The 20,846-nt window shown below is 48.3% G+C and overlaps 1 protein-coding gene across 3 annotated transcripts; it reads right to left on the bottom strand.

Moving 5' to 3' along the window:
* Positions 1 to 1,451: 1,451 nt before the first annotated feature.
* TRIM39 (tripartite motif containing 39) lies at positions 1,452 to 20,845 on the bottom strand. 3 transcript variants are annotated; one of them, XM_077324653.1, is made up of 10 exons: positions 19,742 to 20,845; positions 17,829 to 18,046; positions 16,160 to 16,274; positions 14,959 to 15,380; positions 12,099 to 12,194; positions 10,654 to 10,884; positions 9,711 to 9,733; positions 9,137 to 9,252; positions 6,484 to 6,498; positions 1,452 to 4,665 (listed from the first exon to the last, which is right to left on the bottom strand). In XM_077324653.1, exons 4-10 carry the CDS (start codon positions 15,373 to 15,375, stop codon positions 4,118 to 4,120), a joined length of 1,446 nt encoding a protein of 481 aa, XP_077180768.1. In that variant the 5' UTR covers positions 15,376 to 15,380; positions 16,160 to 16,274; positions 17,829 to 18,046; positions 19,742 to 20,845; the 3' UTR covers positions 1,452 to 4,117. The 3 variants fall into 3 exon arrangements, with proteins under 3 accessions (XP_077180768.1, XP_077180769.1, XP_077180770.1); XM_077324654.1 differs by having other exon boundaries at positions 20,536 to 20,845; XM_077324655.1 differs by lacking the exon at positions 6,484 to 6,498 and having other exon boundaries at positions 1,453 to 4,665; positions 19,742 to 20,843.
* Position 20,846: the final 1 nt, after the last annotated feature.

Raw genomic sequence — 20,846 nt, 5'->3', positions numbered from 1 at the left:
TCTATATATCCACCTAATGCTTTATGTTTTTAGTAGCTGCTTTGGGGACTGATCCGTGCACAGGGTCAACTTCCTCCCACAAATGCATGGGCGGAAAGCAAACTATCAGTAGGCATTCCTTTACGATGGCGGCCAGGCATTGCTCCCGTAGAAGGAGCTTGTGACTGCTGGATGTAGATTTTCTGTGCCTTCCACTTGGAACAACAAGACAAGTCGCTTTATACCCTGCTTTCCACTACTTAGATTCACAGATTCATAAATCATAGAAGAGCCTCCAAGGGGCTGACAAGGACCATCCCTTCCTCTCCCCACAACAGGCACCCTGTGAGGCAGGTGGAGCTGAGAAAGTTCTAAGAGCACCGTGATTGGCCCAAGGTTACCCAGCAGGCTTCAGGGGGAGGCGGCACAAGAAATCAAACCCAGTTCTCCAGATTAGAGCCCATTACTCTTAACCACTACGCCATGCTGGTTCTCAAAGCAGTGCCAACCAAGGCCCCTTTCTGCAGCATTAGGGTGGGCATCAGAAGCTTGCCCCAGGCTTGGTGCAGCCAGGATGGGCTGAGTTGTGAGGTAGAGTTTTAACTTATAAAAAGCCAGTTTTTGGGTTAGTTTTTCAACTTTTCCCACATGGGCCAAATTCGGGCAGTGTCACTAAGGCCCCAGCATCCAACACACTTTCAGGGATCCGGGTAATTTTGGCTCTGTCATTCTAGAGCCATCACGCAAAGGTGGTATATAAAGCTCTTCCGCCAGGCGTTTGGCTGAGGCTGGGGGAGTGGCCGGAGTTTTCAACTGGTGGGTCCCATCCCATTTACGCTACTAGGATAGTAGGTTTCACGATCAGCGCCCCTGGGCTTTATTTGATCGAGGACCACGTATGTTGGACCCAAGGCTGGAACAGCGGAGTCGAGATTAAGCAGTTATACCGCCATCTATTGTAATGGTTGTTGTGATTGTTATTGGAGTTTTTAAGGATTTTCACCGTGGTTTTGTTTATTGTGAACCACCACAAGACGGCTGTGCAGAGAGTGGCAGTATACAAGTTGAATAAATAAACAAACAAATGCAATCAATATAATAATAATAATCCAGAAGCCCGTTCCTGAATACACCGTGAAGAAGCCACGCATAAACAGTTCCGCAGGGCCTGCAAAAGGGAGCTCTTCCACCAGGCATTTGGTTGAGGTCGACCTGAATTCCATCACTTCCCATTGGCCCCCGAGCCCCCCTCCCATAAAAACCACCACCCACACGTCCATCCCACGGGGCCGTCAGTATGTTCCAGTTAAATGGATGTCCTCATCATGTTTGTTCCATTATTTTATTATTCTCCTCTTAGGACTGCATCGCCATTGTTCAATTTTCATGTTATTTGTACCGTTTTATGTTCTCCGGTTCCATGTAAAACGCCCTGAGCCTCAGGGGAGGGCAGCATAGAAACAGAATAAATAAATAATAAATACCCTCGCTAGTCGATAAAACAAGTTTTATTAATAACTTTACAAGCCACAATGTAAGTTTCTTGCACTAAGCGGTGGGTTGCCGAAGGCTTGCCGACACGCCGGTCACCCGTGCTCAGGGGGTTCCAAGCAGCCGCGCTCATTTCCTTTCGTCTCCCTCATTGGCTTCCCAGAGCCAATAGGAATTCAGGCAAGAGTCACAAGGCAATCCAAAGGGAGGGGCTTGTCAAAATAATCTGAGGATGAACTATAGATTCAGTTCCCCGTAGGACAGGGGTAGTCAAACTGTCCATGGACTACAATTCCCAGGAGCTCTTGCCAGCATTCGCTGGCGAATGCTGGCAAGGGCTCCTGGGAATTGTAGTCCATGGACATCTGGAGGGCCGCAGTTTGACTACCCCTGCCGTAGGAACTGACGGGCTTGTTTTGGGTTGGAGTTTTGTTTTGGTTCTGCCATGATTGGCAGGCAGAACGGCCTGTCATGTTCTCCAATTCAGAGTGTGGGGGAGTTGTTTGTTTTTGGTATTCTAATCACACATGTACACCACACCACATCTCATAATGATTTCTGAACTACTCTTCACCTACGGAAGCAGCTGGGGGGGGGGATGTGCCCCCATCTCCCTGCTTGTGACCAGCAAAACTCCTATGCATACGTCTTGCCAGGACCAGAAGAGGAAAACCTTTTCTGCATTAGCATTCAAACCGAGGGACTTTTTGATCCTGCCCCCCTCCCCTCAAACCATCTGGTTTAGTTACCATCTGTGAGTTAAGGCCCGTAAACACAACCTTTTAAGCGAGAGCACTCCCAACGTTTAAAAACTGGACCTGAAAGCTAGCGGAAGTCTCTCCCACTTTCTGACATCTGCATCAGCCCATTTTGGAAAGGTGGGTTTAATTTTATTAAAAAAAAAAAGAGGGGAGATCCCTGGGGTTCTTTTTGCAGTCATTTCCAGAACATCTTATTTGTTTAAAGTAAAAAAGCCCTGGCTTGACTAAAAGAATCCATCATTGGCCCATAAACCTGCTGAGAATGCACCTGTGACAACATTTCACATTTTAAGGGGCCCAAGGGAGAGGAGACCGGGGGCCCATGGAAGGCCCCCGTTTATCTCTCTTGCCTCTACGTCTTTGCAGCTGCTTCTTGCCCTGATCTGCAGGTCCCGGCTTCAAATTTTAAACAAAACAGGCTTCTTCCTACGGCCATTCCAGTCCATCAAGGGGTGGTCACACAGGCAGCATTCGGACACATCCCCGTGCAATTTAATCAGATCTGCCCTCACTACGGTTTCTTTTTAGCTGCTCCTCTATTCAAACACCAGAATGAGTGAGTGTGCATGTGGGCGGGCGGGTGGGAGGAGTTAGACTGCATGAAAAGCATCATGCATGCATGTACACGCACACATACTTTTCAATGTTAAAAAAAAACATGCTACAAAAGTGAATTCCCTAAAGAAAGAGGTCCGGGAGAGGAGCCTCTCTCTCTCTCTCCATTCAAGTGAATGACTGGAAGACATTCAAGCCCCACTTGAGCCCCTCGGGGCTCCCTGACCGGGGTCAATCTTAGGTGGATGTCGGTCCCTCCCTCACCGCCCACAATCGGAAGTCTCGGTGCTACACACTGCCAAAGTCGCCGCTGAGGGCAGTTGCAATGGGGGACCTGGGGAGTAGGGTCAGTTGACCCAAGCGCCCTGAGCAGGAAGCTGCCACGGACAAAAATTAAAGCATCTATCACTGGGAGGTTGAGAGTGCTGCCCTTTCAGAGACTATCAGTCACATTGGGGGCCAGGGGCCAGTTGTCCAAGATGGCTACCGGACAGCGTCTACCTTCCAGAGAGAGATTGGGGAAGAAAAGGCTGGAGTCCCTGTTCTGGATTTCCCATTGGGGCGGTCCAACCAACAGGGCAACTGACCCCCCCACCCCAGTACTCGATGGGGCTGAGGAGTCTGCAGAGGTGACCTCTTGAAGTACGCATGGCTGTGCCAGAAGATGAGGCACCAGCCTATTCCTGAGCTGTTTTCCTTGCTCCCGCCCAGCTCCTATAGCACCCTACCAAGGAGCGCAACAAAAATAAAACCTGTAGCGTTTGATTTCCACATTGTCTATGCACAAAAATCCATAATTCATCCAATCTTTCAACTGATGAGTCAGTTCCACATACCCCGTGTCGTGTGCGCCTTTAGTATTTCCCAGAACGCTGACCTTTTTGACCTGCACGATTTCTCACCAGCTCTGCCTGCAGCTAGTGCACCCCCCCCCCCATGTGACCTTCTGCCCAATACCAGACTACGCTGGGGTGTCATTGTCTCTGACTTAACTCCCGGGCAGGGGAAGTTGGCGTTGCAGAAGGAAACCAGCTTTTCATTGGCCCTCGTAAAGTTACCAATCCACCATTCCTGGGGGGGAGGGGGTTTGCACAATGACCATGTCTTCCTTTACTTACCATCTTTCTTTTAATAGAGCGTGTCTAAAATACAATATTTTTCCTTTTTCCCCCTCCCCTCGAGAGCACACACCCTGCGCCGTTTTTATCTCGTCTCCCTTGGGGGAGTGACACTGCTGGGACCCTCCCTCCCACGGCCGTTGCCCTCTCCCGCTGTCTCCCAAGTCGAGAAAGCCGGGGCTAATCCTGCAAGGCTGCACCGAGCCTCCGTCGTCACTCCCAGTCTGTGGGAGGCCTAAGGATGAGGGGGGCGGCGTTCTTGCGGCCCGCTCGGATCCCTGGGTAGAAGAGCGGCCACAGTTTCTCGGTGAAGTTGTCGGTGAAGGTGAAGATGTGGGAGCGGTCCGTCACGTTGTAGAACGACAGCTTGCCGGCCTCGTAGTCCAGGAAGACCCCCACTCGCTTGGGCTTGACAGTCACGTTGAGCGGGGTGAACGGAGTGGTGGTGGCGGCGTACTTGTCTCCGTTGAACAGCCTCACGCGCCAGTAGCCCGTCTCGGGCAGGGAGGTCGTCTCCCCCTTGCGGCTGACCGAGTCGTTGCACACCCCCAGGGCCCAGTGGGTTTTCTCGCCCACTTCCACTTCCCAGTAGTGGCGGCCCGAGGTGAAGCCTTCCGTTGCCAAGACGCAAGGATACACGCTGAAGCGCCTCGGGCTGTCCGGCAGGTCTCGCAGACGCTGCTCCACGAACTTGACGCTCTTGCGGTCCTCGGAGAGTACGAGGTTGGGGTGGGCTGTTTCAGGGTCAAGAGTCAAATCTCCTAGTGGGGGAGAGAGAGACAGAGAGAGACTTGTCTGGGCTCTGTTCCAATAATAGGTAGGAAAGGCTGTATCCTTTCTTGCCTTTGTACTAGATTATGCTTTCCAAGGGATTAAAAAAGCATCTCTTATCTGGCCCGTGACTAACTGGGGGGACAGGGGGACGGGACCAGTCTGAATGTAGACTGGATGGGTTGGTATTAGGATATTAGTCTTCCTGTTAAGATCCCCTCCCATCCTCAAATGGGGGCTCCTCCCCCAGATTGCCAGGGATTGCCCAACCCAGATTTGGCAACTATAAGGGGGTGAGGAGGGCTGCTTTGGACCCAGGCTTTGTCTAGCCAGTTCCTTGAAGCCCGCCTGCTGCCCTTGGCCAAGGCGCTGGCTGAGATGGGCCGCCTGCCACTGCCCGCCTCATAGAATCATTGAATAATAGAGTTGGAAGGGACCTCCTGGGTCATCTAGTCCAACCCCCTGCACTCACAACCGTATCGCTCATCCATTGTAACCTGCCATCCCTTTAAGCCAGGATCAGCCTCTCCGTCAGCTGGCTATCCAGCCTCTGTTTAAAAATGTCTGGCCTCCTCTGGCCAGAACACACTGTGCTCCCGCATCGGCTTCCTGGGCTTCTGGAAAGAGGGCTGGCTGTTCATGTGTGGCAGGCAGCATCTCTTTGGCCCCAAAGCCCAGCCAAGCTGCTTTCCACTCGCAGGCAGCTAGATCCGCAGGGGCAGTGCTGGAGGGAACTGCTGCTCACTGGGAGCAGATGCACGAGGACAAAGATCCTCTGGCACAACCCTTTACAGAAACCTTTGGAGAAAGCAGTAGCACCATGAGGAGCGGGTGACTAGGCTGAAACCAGGAAGTCCACAAGATATCTCACACACTGTCACATTTGATGTGGACTCCAGGGGCAGCCTGAGCAGTGCTCCACACTTGATGGGCCAATGAAGGCAGAAAAACCTCCGTCCCCAGTGTGGGGACAGTGTCAGACTAGGAATTGGGAGATGCCAGGAAGGCTCCTTGGGCCAAGTTGTAAGGAGAGAATGGAGGGGGAAGAGGAGGAGAAAACACACAACAAGCCCAGTAGGGATCAAAACAATATCTAAATTATAAAAAAAAAAACCCATAATGGATATTTGTCCCATTATGCCTCCTCGTGTTTGCAACATATTCCCTCTCTCCTATCTATATTTCACTCAACCAATTCTAATGACGTCTGCTAAAGGCTCGGACAGGAAGCTATTTCCCGTGACGACTGGAGCGGAAAAGGAGCCGTGTTGATTGGGGCAACCCTTAAAAATAAGGCTTGGCGATATCCAGAAAGCTCCATCTCATCAAATGTCAGAAGCTAAGCAGGGTCAGGTCTGGTTAGTGCAGGGGTAGTCAAACTGCGGCCCTCCAGATGCCCATGGACTACAATTCCCATGAACCCCTGACAGCGAACGCCGCAGTTTGACTACTCCTGGGTTAGTGCTTGGATGGGAGACCACCAAGGAAGTCCAGGGAAATTACAGAGAGCCATTCAATGAAAAACCACCTTTGTCTCTTGCCTTGAGAGAATCCTGCATTTTTCACCACTAAATGTTATATCCCCCGGTGTGAGTGGGCTCCCAAGCTCAGGATGGGGGCACAGTGTGGAGGACCGTTTCCACGCTCTCTGGCCCAGACAAGAGCCAGGAGGAACAACGACCTCGTAATTTTTATTCTGCGTTACCATACATCTCTCTTATTGACATTAGTTAATTATTCTAAGGAAGAGGACTCTTCGTGGCTTGAACTGGATCAGGACAGATTACACCTGGCACTGGGTTCCTTACCCTGGCTTTTCACACCTACACGGATAAAAAAGAAATCCATACTTAAACTCTGCTCTTAGATATGCAAGGTCAGTACCAAAACTTTAAAATCTTTATACAGCGCCTTTTTAAAAATCTTTATACATTTTAGGTATTTGATCCCAAATAACAAATAGAAGAAATCAGGCGCACAGTCTTGGCACGAGCAGCAACGGCTCCACCATAAATAGCTTAACTGGAACGGTAATCGTTCCGCTTCAGGATAGGGGTGTGCAATTCGGCTGGAAAAAGCTCCCGAATTGATGCTGATTCGAGGGTGTTCCCCCCCCCCCCGTATTTCAAATCCGAACCCGATTCTCCTGATTGATTTGAGAGCTGAATCGCTAAACCTGAATCGATTCGGCGAGATTTGGGATTCCCAAATCTATATTTGGCTCCATTGCAGAGGTGGCTGAACTACAATTCCCACAAGCCCCTGCCAGCATAATCATAGAATGATAGAGTTGGAAGAGGCCATACTAGTCCAACCCCTTGCTCAACGCAGGATCAGCCCAAAGCATAATGCTGGCAGGGGTGCATGAACGTTGTAGTCCACAGACATCTGGAGAGTCACAGTTTAGTCACCCCATATCGCTACTGAAGTCAATGGGAAATCTAGCCTAAGTCTATTCAGTGGTCTGATGTATGTGTGTGAATATGGGGGGGGGGAGAGTTTGAAGTAGAGGCACCGGATTTGCAGCATAGCTGCTGGAGCCTCCACTCAAAAGAACCCCCAATTTTCTAAAACATTGGACCAGTGGGTCCAATTTTATGGGCACCAAAAAAGGTGCCCCTGTAGCAAGATAGCACAAGCTGAGTCGAACGTCCCAGAGATGTTTTGGGCAGTATAGCACCCATCCTGCTGCCCAGAATACAGGCACTGAATTCATTCGTCACATACTGAATTGATTTTGGGGCTAAATGAACCTGAACCTGGGTAAAAAAAATTATTTTGCACACCCCTACTTTAGGAACACGGTTTTCTTATGAATTTCCAATTTTGTTCATTAGCAGGTTTCTGATACAATAGCTAATGATCCCCCTTTTTGGGTTAATACTCTGGTTGAGGGATTTCTTTCCTCAAAATGAGAAGTGGTAGATGTGATGATAAGAACCAGTAATGGATACTGACCTTAACTAACGAATGCTATTCTTAGAAAAATGTAAAGGGGTGGTGTGCATGTTTGTGTGTGAGACAGAGAGAACCAAATTTGAATGGCAGACGGTAGCAATAACAGTTTTCTGGGGAAGTTATTCATAGTTGTCGAATATAGGATTTATTCCCGTAGACAGCTATAAAAAAGGCAGGTATCTGGCTGTGGTAAGCATAATGCATCAGAAAATAAAGCCAGGAGGCTCAAAAGTGGCTGCCAACTTCAGAATGACGATGGCAGTTACAGTGACAAAACGGGAACAGAATCAGGACTTCCTGGCCCAGGCTACCCCCGCCCCCCCAAGCTAATTGCAACAGAAGCAAAGGCTCTTTGTTTGTGGCAAGCATAACTAGTCAGGGGAAAAAAACTCTAGGCATCTGAAAACGGGCCACCGATGTCAAGTCGATCTTAGAGCGATAGAGTTGGAAGGGGCCATCCTGCCCAACCCACTGCTCAAAGTAGGATCAGCCTAAAGCATCCATGATCAGCATAAAGAAATCCATGGGACTTGCAGGGCCAACAATGAAAGCTTATACCCAGAATGAAACTTGGTTGGTCTTAAAGGTGCCACTGGACTCAAACCTTGTTCAATTAGTTCCAGAAAGCCTCCTCTCCCATGCTATTTACATCAGCAGCCCTGATTGTGGGAAGCTTAACTTATCAAAAATTAACACCAATGGTCTCCAAACTGGAGACCCACCTGCATTAACATTTGAACAAATTAACATACAATTGAGCATGATTACTTTTACTAAAAAGGTTGGGTTTTTCTGGGGGGGGAGGTGTCAAACAACATGTATTGAGAACAGTGATCATTATGGGAGGGAAAAATATGTTCAAACACTGCCTGTAGAGCAAGCAGGGGCAGAGAGCTAAATGGCAAATGAGTGGAACAGGAGGATAGAGCCTAGATTCTGGGCCTTCAGTTGTCTATTGTCTGGTGTTTCATAGTACTTTGATTTTTCTTGACATTCTCAAAGTAACAAGAATAAATTTCTAACTGAAATAACAGTAGCTTGTTTACATGCACGTTTCTCAGAATGGCTTTTTGCCCTGGAATATATCCCACAAGAGACCACAGTGACTGTAATATTGGGTGATGTGCCACAAATATTACCCTTGGGTCTTTAAAAAAATTATTTAAAATATAAGTGTGTGTGTGTAAATGAAATAAGGTCTCTGTCCGACAGGATTAACACCAAACCTCCTTTAGCTTTGCTAAGAATACAGACTCCTTACTTCCTCCTTCCTGTGCACATGCTTACCCAACACCATGCTGACACCACTACCCAAGTTTTAAATGGCGTAACAGCCTGTTTTAGAGCGAAGGAGCTATGTTAAGCAAAGCTGCCTAGGCTGTGATAATCCCTCAGATTCATTTTGAACAAGAGGTTTCTTAACCCTGGGATGTACCTGCAGAAAAAGGAAAGGGGTCATCCTCCTTCCTCCCTTGGAAATAACACTTAGGTGTGCCAACTTACCCGTCAGCCTTTTGATGATTTTGCGCAGGATGAAGTACTGCCTGGGGAAGTTGCAGAAATTCTTCTCCAGCTCGATGGAAATCAAAGTCGGCTCTTGGGCTTGGATCTCCTCACATCTGTAAGGCCGTGGAGGAAATGCAAGGGAGGTGAGGTCACTCCTACAGAAGTCTCCTAATCATCTTCCATTTCATGCTCACCAGAAAATTCGAATCTCACGTGATTCAGTGGTGTTGCCTATGTCTGGTGGCTAAATGGCAGCAGTTCAGTAAAGCTGGGGCTGGACTTCCTAGGAATCATGGCTTCAAACCCTTCTACAGCTTTTTGCCCCACTTCACAGCCACCAGACTTAATGAGGCACTAATTTAGCTTGACAATTGCAATCTGCTCCCAAGTTATGATAGCTCCATGTTCAGCATGCTGCTAAATATTGGGTTCTAGGGACAACCGGCTGGTGAACTTCCTGGGGCAGAAGGCTGGCCACTACTAGTAGACAAAATGACAGATTAGAACTACCTAAAGCTTCTGTTATTTATTCAAAGTAAAGGATACCAGAAGGAACAGAGAGGGAGCTTACCTTTCCAGAGTGTTCCTGACATCCTGCACGAGAAATAAAAGAATTAAGGCTGTTTAGGGCTCATCTGACCATGAAGAAACTCACCCACTGACTCACAAATATCCTTCCATTCGCCTTAGAAGGTGAAGCTGGGAGGAGCCCACCTCTGTTATCTTTAGCCAACATAAACCACATCTTTCTGTCCCTTTTAACCTTTATATGAAGGACTTGCAGGGGGCATCTCATTTCCCTCTCCTCCTCCACCATCTCCTCTTTCCCTTCCCTGAGAGCCCCCATAGCTTCTCCCTTTTTCCTGCTTCTGGCTCTTTCCCACCCACCAGCAAATCTACCTTTATCTGCCCCCCATGGCTTCAGATTTCGTGCCCTCTGGTTGCCTCTACCGGGGAAACTTTAGTCCAGTTGTGCAGTGTCAGCTGCCAGGCTGAGCCCTGCTACAGAACCTGCAAGGACTTATGGGATAGCATCTTAACTTTCCCAACCAAAATCCTTAAAAATGTGAAGACAAGACCTAACTGCCACATTCAAAAACCAAATCCACAGTCTGTGGCAGAGCAGCAAACTACCATCTCTAACAGTCAATATAAAAGATCTGAAAGAGCTTTCTCTTACATGACTGGAAGCATCCAATATCCCTGATCACTTGGGCTTCTAGAAAGCCAATAGGCTCTGTTTGATGTCCAAACTATTTAAAAAAATCTCTGCTCTCAGGCATCTCAGTTACACAGTGCAGTAACCAAACTCAAAAGCCTCCCTAGCCCCCCTCGGCCCCCCGCAACAGGTCTTTTCTCCTACTGCCCCCCCCCCCCAATAAAGCGTTTTAGCACTTGGATGAGGTTAAATGGTCTCTTTCTGCAACCCTGACTTCCTAAGCAGTCTTGACAAGTTGCAGGGGCTGTGCCAAGCATCACTTCTTCAAAGAGACCCAAAGGAAAGGAGCCCTCACCTTGAGCATCTCTATGCCCGACTGCAAGCACTTCTCCTCAATCTCCGCAATGAGGTTGTTGAGGTAGAGCCGCTGCTCCGACAGCTGCGTCACGTTGTCCTTCAGCTTCTGCAGGATCTCCTTCTCCTCATCCTCCAGCCGCAAAAGGAGTATCTGCTGCTCCTCCTCCAGGAACTGGTGCAGCTCCTCAAACTCGCTGATGAGGAGCTGCCGGCGGCTCTCAACTTTCCGCTGCAGAGGGAGGGCAGAAAGTTGGAGCCAGAGCAAAACCGGCAGCAGCAGATGTGCGTGCCCAGTGAAACCGAGCAACTCCATGATTGAGGAATAGTAAAGTATCACAATTGGTCCAGTGCTGTAAGCACTATTTTGCGCTGACTCGAATTAAAAACTGTCACCTCTCCGGCCGACTTCTCAATTAAACAGACATGGCATTTCACCAAAAGCAGGGTTTTTTTTTATTTTGATAAAATGAAATGAAGCTTGTGATATACCTCATTGAAAATGATTTGTTAGGTACATACAGATCAATATATTTCCCAACCGTCCCACCCCCAACAACATACTAAAACATGCCGACTTAGAAAAGGCAGGTTTATTCCTTTCCCAAGGGAACTGGGAAAGGAGCCGTCTCAAAACAGAACAGGTGGAAGCAGCAACAAAAGGATAAGGGGAGAGCATTAAAGCACAATTTCTTCACTTATGCTTACATTGTGGCCTTGGGCCAGCCAGCTTGCAGCAGTATACAATAAAATAATGCCATAAAACCATCAAAACCAAATCCTCCATACACTCCCTCACCCCACCAATCCCTAAAAACTCGATGGACCCCTTCAACCCGGCGCCTCAGGGCAGGTGCTCAGGGGAAGGGCCTTGTAGATGTTCCTTGCCCTGGCCTCAACCAAATGCCTGGTGAAAGAGCTCCATCTTGCAAGTCCTGCAGAACTGTGACAGCTCCGTTAGGGCTCTTCTGAGTGCTCAGTCCACCAGGTAGGGGCCAAGACGAAAAAAGGCCCTGCCTCTGGTCGAGGCCAAGTGAACTTCTCATGGGCCAGGGATCACCAACTTGTTCAGACTTGCAGAGCAAAGAGCCCTGCGAGGAGCATAGGGGGTTAGACGGTCCCTAAGGTACGCTGGGCTGAGACTGTCTATGGTCCTTTAAGGTCAAAACTGAAACCCTGAACTTGGTCCAGTATACAACTGGTAGCCAACGCAGCTGCTGGAGAACCACCCAGGCTTTGGATTTTATTTTACAGCAGCCCATTCTGAACCACTAGACTAGAGGATTTAACAGTCCAAATCAGTTGTACACATCCATACAAGTGAAAGAGCCAGCAGGGTTCAGAACCAGGGCTTCCCAGGGCCAGAGCCAACCCGAGGCCCAATGCTCCAGAAAGCAAATCCACCTCCCAGTGACAGAGAAGGGACAGCAAGGTGGTGCCACTGACCTTAAGCTCTCCGGGCTTCTTTTCCTCCCGGGATTTGCAGTGAGCAATATCCTGCAGCTTCCGCTCTAGTGGTGCCAGGCATTTCTGCAACTTTTCCTGCAAAGAAGAGGAGGTGGCATCACTGAGACCGAGTGTGGCACAGCACAGAGAGGAGTTATGCTGCCTTGGGAAAGTGGCACAGAAATTATTATTAGAATCAATAAAAGGGGCAGGGAAGTACCTGGTTCAAATCTCACCCTAGGCCAGGAAACTACCTAGACAGCCTGGCAACCCAACCATCCTGCTGCTTTCTGCCAAGCACTCTCCTCTGCCTTTAGGTCATACCTCTGTGGAACAGCTTTGCACACAGAAGGCCCCAGGCCCAGACCATTACCCCCTCCTGTCCTCTACAGAGAACTAGGGAAACAAAGCAAAAGAGAGAGCAAGGAAGTTTCTTTTCATTCCCACTGGCCCTTTTCAGGAATTGGTGCCATGTGGTAAATTTGCAGAAGGCCAGCCTGCAGTCAGGAGATAACTCCTTATCTCTGGCAAGAAGGAAGGAGCCAAGGAGAAGATCCAGTGTAGCATAGTGGTTAAGAGTGGCAGCCTCTAGTCTGGAGAACTGGGTTCGATTCCTCATTCTGACACATGCAGCCAGCTGGGTGTCCTTGGGCTACATGCAATTCTGTTAGGGTTGGTAAGCCTAGCAGAGACCATCAAGGTTCTGATATATAGGTAGGTGGGTGGGTGGGTGGATAGGTGGGTGGGGAGGACAACTTGACTTTTCACCCTGCCAAAGGATCCCAACCTGAACAGTGGCAGGGAGACAAACCTCACATCCTCTTAGTCCCCCTTCTCAGACCATTTATTGCACAGAAGTGTTTGGAGGGGGGGAATAAGAAAATCATTGAGCAATTCAAAAGAACTCAGGATGAATTAACACAAAAATCCTCAAGAGGTTTGGGGAAAATTTACCTCCCTTACTTCGAAAAGGAATAAGAAAACAAAGCCAATCCTGCCCCCCCCCTCCCCGACCCGCAAGAACAAAAACAAATCTTTTGTTCTCAACTGTTCCTGGGTATTCTGAGGCAACGGAATGCTCATCAACACTGCACCTACTCATGAAAAAGCCCCGCTGATCTGAAAGATGCAATATCCAGATAGTTTCCAGGTGGGCTGCTAAGTTGATCTGCAGCCAAACTAGATTTGAATCCAAGAGTACAGTACCTTAGAGCAAATGCTGGCAGGGGCTCATGGGAATTGTAGTTCATGAACATCTGGAGGACCACAGGTTGACTACCCCTGCCTCAGAGACCAAGAAGATTTTGTATGTATCTGTCAAAAGCTTATACCCTGAAAATCTTCATGGTTCCCAAGATGCTACTGAATTCAAATCCTGTTCTGATACACCCAGCCTACTTTCATCTCCGTCTGGGTATCTGCCTTTTCAAGGGTGTACAACTGCAATCCGGCTTATCCTTTTCGGGAATGGCTGGTAAGTATCAGTGGTTATATTAGGAATACAATGGCTTCTCTCCAGAGAGCCAAAACAGCAAGAATGGCTTGAAATAGGAAACTGACATGAACTTTAGAAAGGCGTGAAGTCATTTCCTGAGATACCTTTTATTTATTTATATATTTGTATTTGTTGACTGCCACTCCCAGACCCAGATAAAAATACAGACAATATCATAAAACAATAACAATGACGGCAAAAAAAAACAATGTGGGTCTAATGGTGCTCTCCAACCTATGGGCTTATATCAGGAGGGACTCGTTCTTCCTAGCCTGGCTTTAACCAAAGGCCTGTCAGAAGAGCTCCGTCTTACAAGTCTCATTCAAATGATTTTTTGGCTAGGTGCAAAGCCCATTGTATTTTTAAATACAATAGGCACTAGCATGGGTGCCGGTGAGGCAGGGGGGCTCGCAGGGCTGCTTGCGGGCCCAGAGATGCGTTGGGCCTGCTGTTCTTGCCACGGCGTTGGTTTCCCCCTCCCCAAGGTCCCGCCGTCGGTGCGCCCAGAAGAACAGGGCCGCCGCGTCTCTGACACGGTGGGCCTGCTCTTCAGGGCGCGTCGAAGCCTTGCCGCCACCCCCTCCCCGCCCAAGGTCCTGGGCTCACCGGTGAGAAAGGAGCAGGGCCGCCACGACTTCACGGCTCCCGATTGGCCCCTCCGAAGTTTTATCATGGACTCAGCCCACCCCTTTCTCCTCTCACCTACCCTTTACTGTTTTATTTTTATCGCTCCGTAGGAGCGGTTTAAAGATAATGTTAATTTATCAACTAACTGTTACTAAAAAAACCAAAATAGATCTAAGGTTTTTACACAATTTATCACATTACAAATTTTGGATTCAGAAAGTCTATCGGCTCAGCAAAAGCCATATTTATAAAGCATATTTTTTGACAGCTGGGAATCCTTTTTTGTATTTTTGGAGGAAGGAATTACATTTATTAGACTTGTATCTCATTTTTAAATTAAGTAGGGTAATGGAAATGCATAAATCAAGATGGAGTGCTCTAATCAAGTATTCCAGCTCTACAGAACTTGTGATCCGAGGCGGGTAAGAAACATCCCTTCATGCTCTTTGACTCCATGACCATAGAGCCAACAGATTGGGAGCAGTGACCTATAATAGTTAAGAGGCTACTGGGGGGATGCAGCATTTTGTTGCTGATTTCCATATCTGGTGCTTCTGTTATTGTGCCAAAGCCACAAGGGAAAGGTGTATCATCAAACACAGGTAGATGTGCCTGCATACACGGATCAAATGCACACATCACAGTATCAACCATATTACTTTCAATGCTCTCCCATAGCACCTTTCCCCCCTCCTCCATCCCACATTAGCTTCATTCTTAATCTAAGATCTGTCCTACCTTGTATTCCGTGGAGGCATCATCCAAGGATACGACCGTGTGGGATCGGTGCTCGTGGGAAATCTCACACACCAAGCAAACAGCCTCCTGATCGTCCTTGCAGAAGAGGCGGAGCACCTCGTTGTGCTTCTCGCACAAGTTCTCATCCCGCACCTTGCGCTTGTTGGTGACCTGCAGCTGCTTTGCTATCTCCACCATGTTGCCTAGCTGCCGGTTGGGTTTCAGCGTGCGATGCCGGAAAGTCTTGCGGCAGACGGGGCAAGGGAAGTCACGGTTCAGCTCCTCCCACCAGCGGGTGATGCAAACCCGGCAAAAGTTGTGGCCGCAGTCAATGATCACGGGGTCTTTCAGGTACTCCAGGCAGACGGAGCAGCTGGCTTCCACCTGGAGGTTCTCCAAAGGGTTTGTGGTGGCCATGATTCCTAAAAGGTTCCGGGGGGGGGGGGGAGACACTACAATCAGAACCAAACCAACTGCAAGGTTTTCAAACCATTATATATATCCTTCTTCTCCTTTTAAAAAAGCTCTAAAGACAGGGGTAGTCAACCTGTGGTCCTCCAGATGTCCACGGACTACAATTCCCATGAGCCCCTGCCAGCAAACGCTGGCAGGGGCTGAAGAGAATTGTAGTCCAGGAACATCTGGAGGACCACAGGTTGACTACCCCTGCTCTAAGACATTCACGTTTCTCAGTGATTCCCCTCATCCAAGTACAAATAAATATTTGCCACCTCGACAGAAACCTACATATAAAAGTACAGAAGCTGTCTCTGAACTGTTTGCGTACATAAAACAGGAGTCGCAGGTTTGAGCTGGGAATCTAAACACCATACAAGACTAAGAACATCTGAGGAGCCCTGGTGAATCAGAGCAAAGGCCCACCTAGTCCGGCACTCAATTTCCCACAGCAGATTAGTACGCTGCAAACCAACTACATGTTGACTCTGTCTTTGGTTTGTGAGCTTCTCAGGAGCGTTCGTCAGGCTGGCTGCTTTTTGGAAACTAAATACTAGGGTAGACCAATAGTTTGGCTGATCTAGTATGGCTCTTACGGTGATCTTATTCCTTGTTTATGAGTGGGCACGGGTTGCTTTCTCAGGATAACAAACCGGAAATAATGCCTAACATTTCAACTGCAAGTGGGTGCCTGACAGGATCAAGGAATGTGTATTCTCTGGACAAGGAGATTGCATGTACTCACTCTGTGGCACTGTTCGGCTAAGAGGAATCACTTAATCCACACAGATCAAGGCGACAGCAGATCCTAACAAGGGCAGGAGGACGCATGAATCATGCAGGACTTGGGCAGTCAACGGCTGAGAAGACATAAACAGGGAGTTTATGGGGATAAAAACAAGGAAAAAAAATAATGTCAATTGCCCAAAGCAGAAGCAAGTAGGTCAGCTAACCTAAATTAATGTGGTTTTCTTCACTTCCTTCCCACCCAATAAATTAGCTCAGACCAGTTTGGCTTCTCTATAAGATATCTTCTACATCCCAATCCAACTATATTAACACAATCTTCTAGACTAGCGATCCCCAACCTGTGGGCGGCGGACCACCTGCGGTCCTTCGACTAATTGGAGGTGGGCCCCGAAGGATGCCTCCCCCCCCCCCAGCCCTTTACTTCATCCCCCCGGCCCTTTACAACACACTTCGGGTGTCATTGTCTCCCATCACTCCCAGATGGGACTATCTCGTTGCAGAGAAACAAGCTCAGGGTTCCCATTGATTTGTCATTGTCATGAGTTAAAATTTCCATGAAAATAAAATGTTCTTTATGTTCATTGTTGTGGCGTGTCTGTATCTTATTTTGAAGGGATGTTTAAACATTACCATAGTGATCAGAGAGCGTTAGGGCAGTGGTTGAGAGTAGAGGAGTAAACTACCCCCCCACACACACCGGGCCTCAGTAAAAGGCATTGAGTGGTCCCCGGTGATAAAAAGGTTGGGGACCACTGCTCTAGACCATGACTAGATCATGACATACAAAATCTCAGTCCATCATGCGCCTAGAAATTTCATTGCAGTGCCAAGCATTTTCAAGAGGATTTCACTGTAATGGTCTTGACCCCGATCATTTTTTTTTTGTGTTAACTTGATACCCTTCAATGGGGTAGATGAATTAATTTCGTGACCAGTTGTTTCCTTTATGTTTTAATTCCTAATGTTCAATTAAGACAGAGATTTGTTTTAAGCAATAATGGAATTAGGAGAAAATGGAGAGTTAGGGGAGAGGTTAGCTGTTTGCTGTAGTGATGACAAGCAGCATTACACTCCCATATTTATGGATGTTCCTTTTGTCAAACAGAATAGCAAAGAGGCAAGGATTAGGCTTTGTGGTAGCCATAATGAAACAAAATAAAGGAGTGCAAAAAAAGTTTTTTATTTTTTCAGTTCGAGTCTATAGGACCCCACCAAAATATGGTGTTTCAAAAAATAAAAAATAAAATCACAAATCCTAATACCAGTATGTTATTTGGATCGGGGTTTTTTCCTCCGGGGGTCTAGTAGACCCGAGAATGAAAAACTCAGGGGCTGGCTTAGCTTCCTTGGTGAGATCCCGCACAAGTACAGACCCAGCTTAGCTCCCCAGATCGGACGAGATCAGGCTACATCATGCTCCCTTCCTTTTTGGGTCTTTGGCTATAGGAAAATAAGGTTTGTTGGAATAGTCAGTTTTAACACATTCATTTTTCTTAAAGGAAAGCAACACCTTGACTGCCCTGCTCCTTCTCAAACCTCCATTCATTTTAGCGTAGTTGCCTTTGACTTTGCACTTGCAGGAGCATCCATGAAAGGCTACAATGCCTATACAAAAAGAGCATTTGGGCAAGAACCAAAGAGCACATTGGGGCTCAGACACCTACCTGCATCTTGTTCAAGTCATCTAGAGCTTCTTGATTGGCCTGCCTGTTTTCTTTGGCTGTGGTTTCAGATGGAGAAGAGTTCTTATGTCAAGATGGTGCGAAACCACAGCTAGAGAAGGGACGGGTCCGTTTAGAGGTGGCTATTTTACATCCTCTGTACTCCAAGTAATTGTCTGAGATGGTTACTTTCCCTCAGGTGTTAAATGCTGGCTATGCAACTGAAAGGGAGGACAGCATCATTAGAGAAGAATAACATAACACTGCATTTGCATAATATACTTTTGAGTTTTAAAAAATATATTCCACCTACATTATCTAGGTACTCTTAAAACAGCTTTGAAATCCAATAGCATTTCCCCCATATTGCATATACTCCAATAGATTAAAAAAGAAAGGACTGCCTGAACTAACAGTGGCTGAGGCAAGATCTGAATTGGAAACTTCCTGACTTGTAGCCAGCCATCTTGCCCTCCAGGCTTATAATTGCCAACTGGCAATTAATGGTCCTTCTAGTAATTGGTTTAAAATATCATAAGTGCAGAGGCCAAGCTGGTCTTTAGCTTCAGACAGTTTTTTCCCCTTCATTTTCCTAGCATTCAAACCACAGCCTGGCATTGCTGGAAAAATGCAAGGGCATTTCCGCACCCATTAAAAATAGTGAAATGATTTTGCTTTCTTTATATTCCAGCCCCTCCATATGACATGCAATGTTTGGGCAGTAAACAGCTGGCTACATCCTCCATTTTAAAGCGCTAGCTGTTTCACCAACCTATCTAGCGCTATCTAACGGAGAGCAACCAGCAGCCCACCAAAGAAAGGTATGGAGGAGAAAGAAGTGCTATCTCTGCCTCCAACGTCCCGGCCTTGCACCCGCCTCTCTCTCCCTTCTCCTGGGTATGGGGGTTTGTTCGTTTTTTTAAGCGAACTGCCTGGAACAACAAATAAGCATACAAGCGTGCAAGCAAAGCCAAAAATAATTTTCTCCCAAAGTTGTAACACAAAGCATGCTTCTCTAAAGTCCCCCCCCCCATCAGGAAAAATATATATTTTTTCAAGTATCAAGACTGGTGATTCCATAATGGGTGGCATTTTAAAAAGCACTAACAGGTGTCTCAATGGAGAAGGATTGAATAAAAAAAATAGTGGGCATTGTGAGCCCTTTAAAAAGTTGAGAAAGGGGATTGGTTGCCTGGCTTGATTCACAGGCTGAAGAGAAGTGTAAAGCATGTTGCTCTCTTCCACCATTTCAAGCAGGCATGTGGAGGGTGAGAAGTGCAAAAAGGTGGCAGAGAAGAGCAAGACAGGAAAAAAATGAGGAGGGACCGGGAGCGCAATTATATTTAGCGTTATGGCATTTAGTTGGTGTAACACTATTTTTACCGATGTGCGGAAATGACCCCATTCTTTTCCTAATCATCTGAAGTTACCTGAATGGTAGTCCTATGCATTACAACTGAACATATTGGATAGTGCCTATGGCAGCCTTTCTCAACCTTTTTACCATTGAGAAACCCCTGACACATTCTTCAGGCTTCAAGAAACCAAGAAGTGGCAGGATCGTACAGAATATGGTTGGGAAGCATAGTTGTCTACATGTCCAGTTGGGGGCCCTCCCCACCCCTCCAGGCCCATCATGAGCCATCTGGAGGGGAAGGGTAGGTTGACATGACTGTATGCAGGCATATCACCCAATAAATATTCAACACTTAAAATATAAACATAGAAAATTAACTCCCACCCATTTAGGAAACCCCTTCAGGGCTGCCAAGAAACCCTGGTTGAGAAAGCCTGGCCTATGGCATCCCAGATGACAAGCCAGTGAGCTTGATTCCACGTGCCTGTGCCATGACCCTGTGATACACCACTCTTGTTTACATTAATTTCCCTTCTGTTTCTCATGGCTTTCCTCTCACCAGATCTGACTTGCTGGTGTGCAGACCAGATTTCTTGAGGCAGGTGGAGTCTCTCCTTCAAATGTTTCTACCATCCTCCAAGGGGCGCCGGGCACACAGCTTGAGAACACCATTCAGTTTCACTCCAGTGAGCTAAACCTCCCCCCCACCTCCTTGTTGTGCATGCTGAGCAGTCCTGCTACTCTATGTGAAGGAGCGTCCAATCCAAGGTGGGTTGGTGGGTCTTGTCAACCCCTTAAGGGACAGCACTATAAAGCGGCAGGAAGGCAATCCCCCATGCAGCGTCCATTGCGTTCGGCCGGTATATTTCCCAGCCACTTGTGAACTAACCCCAAAGGCTGAAACGCCACACACGCGTCTAACTAGTCACTCGGATCACCGCCGTCTTTCTGAACAGCAGGCGATGACACTTCCAATGCGATCAGCAGCAGCAACTGGCCTTCGTGGTGCCTTCGGGTTAAAAGCATTGTGGGCACTCTCCAGTCGGTGCCTCGCTAGTCTTCACAAGGGTCCTCGCCCCCCCCCCCGCCGCAACCCAAGGGCCGGGGGGCAGCCTTCTCCGGCCGGCACTTCCCAGCTGGCCGCATATGAGCCACTTTCGGCCAGACAGGGAGCACCGGGGGAGGCGCGACCTACACCCCCATCGTCTTGGGAGGGGAAAGCTCGGCAGGAGGCTCTTGCGCCGAAGCCGGCGGGGCTGCTGGAAGAAGCTCCCGGGAGAGAAGGCTGGGGGCGGGTCGGGAGAAAGTAGTTTCCTGAAAGGGCGGCCAAGCAAAGGGAGGTCTGAAATATACCTGAAGCGCTGCGGAGAAGCAGTGACGGCCGGCCCCGCAAAGCTTCTTCAGGCAGCCCCAGCCCAAGGTGGGCAATTAGGGACGGCTCCGTCTTTCCCCTCTCCTGCCCCCCCCCTCCTTCCTGCCTTCCTTCCTTGACCCCCCCCGGATGCTTCCCTGGCGCCTGGGCAACGGGAGGAGGGGGGGCAGCCGCTTGTTCCGGGGTCCAGCCACCGCAGCCCCGCACCGGCTCCGCGCAACAAAAACACCTTTCTTGTCTCCCCCCCCCCTCCTCTTCTTCGCTTGCGAACGCCTCCACCGGAAGCGGTTCT

Source organism: Paroedura picta, chromosome 3 (assembly GCF_049243985.1).
Source record: "Paroedura picta isolate Pp20150507F chromosome 3, Ppicta_v3.0, whole genome shotgun sequence".
NCBI classification, from domain to species: domain Eukaryota; kingdom Metazoa; phylum Chordata; class Lepidosauria; order Squamata; family Gekkonidae; genus Paroedura; species Paroedura picta.
This window is presented reverse-complemented; position numbering and strand designations above follow the sequence as displayed.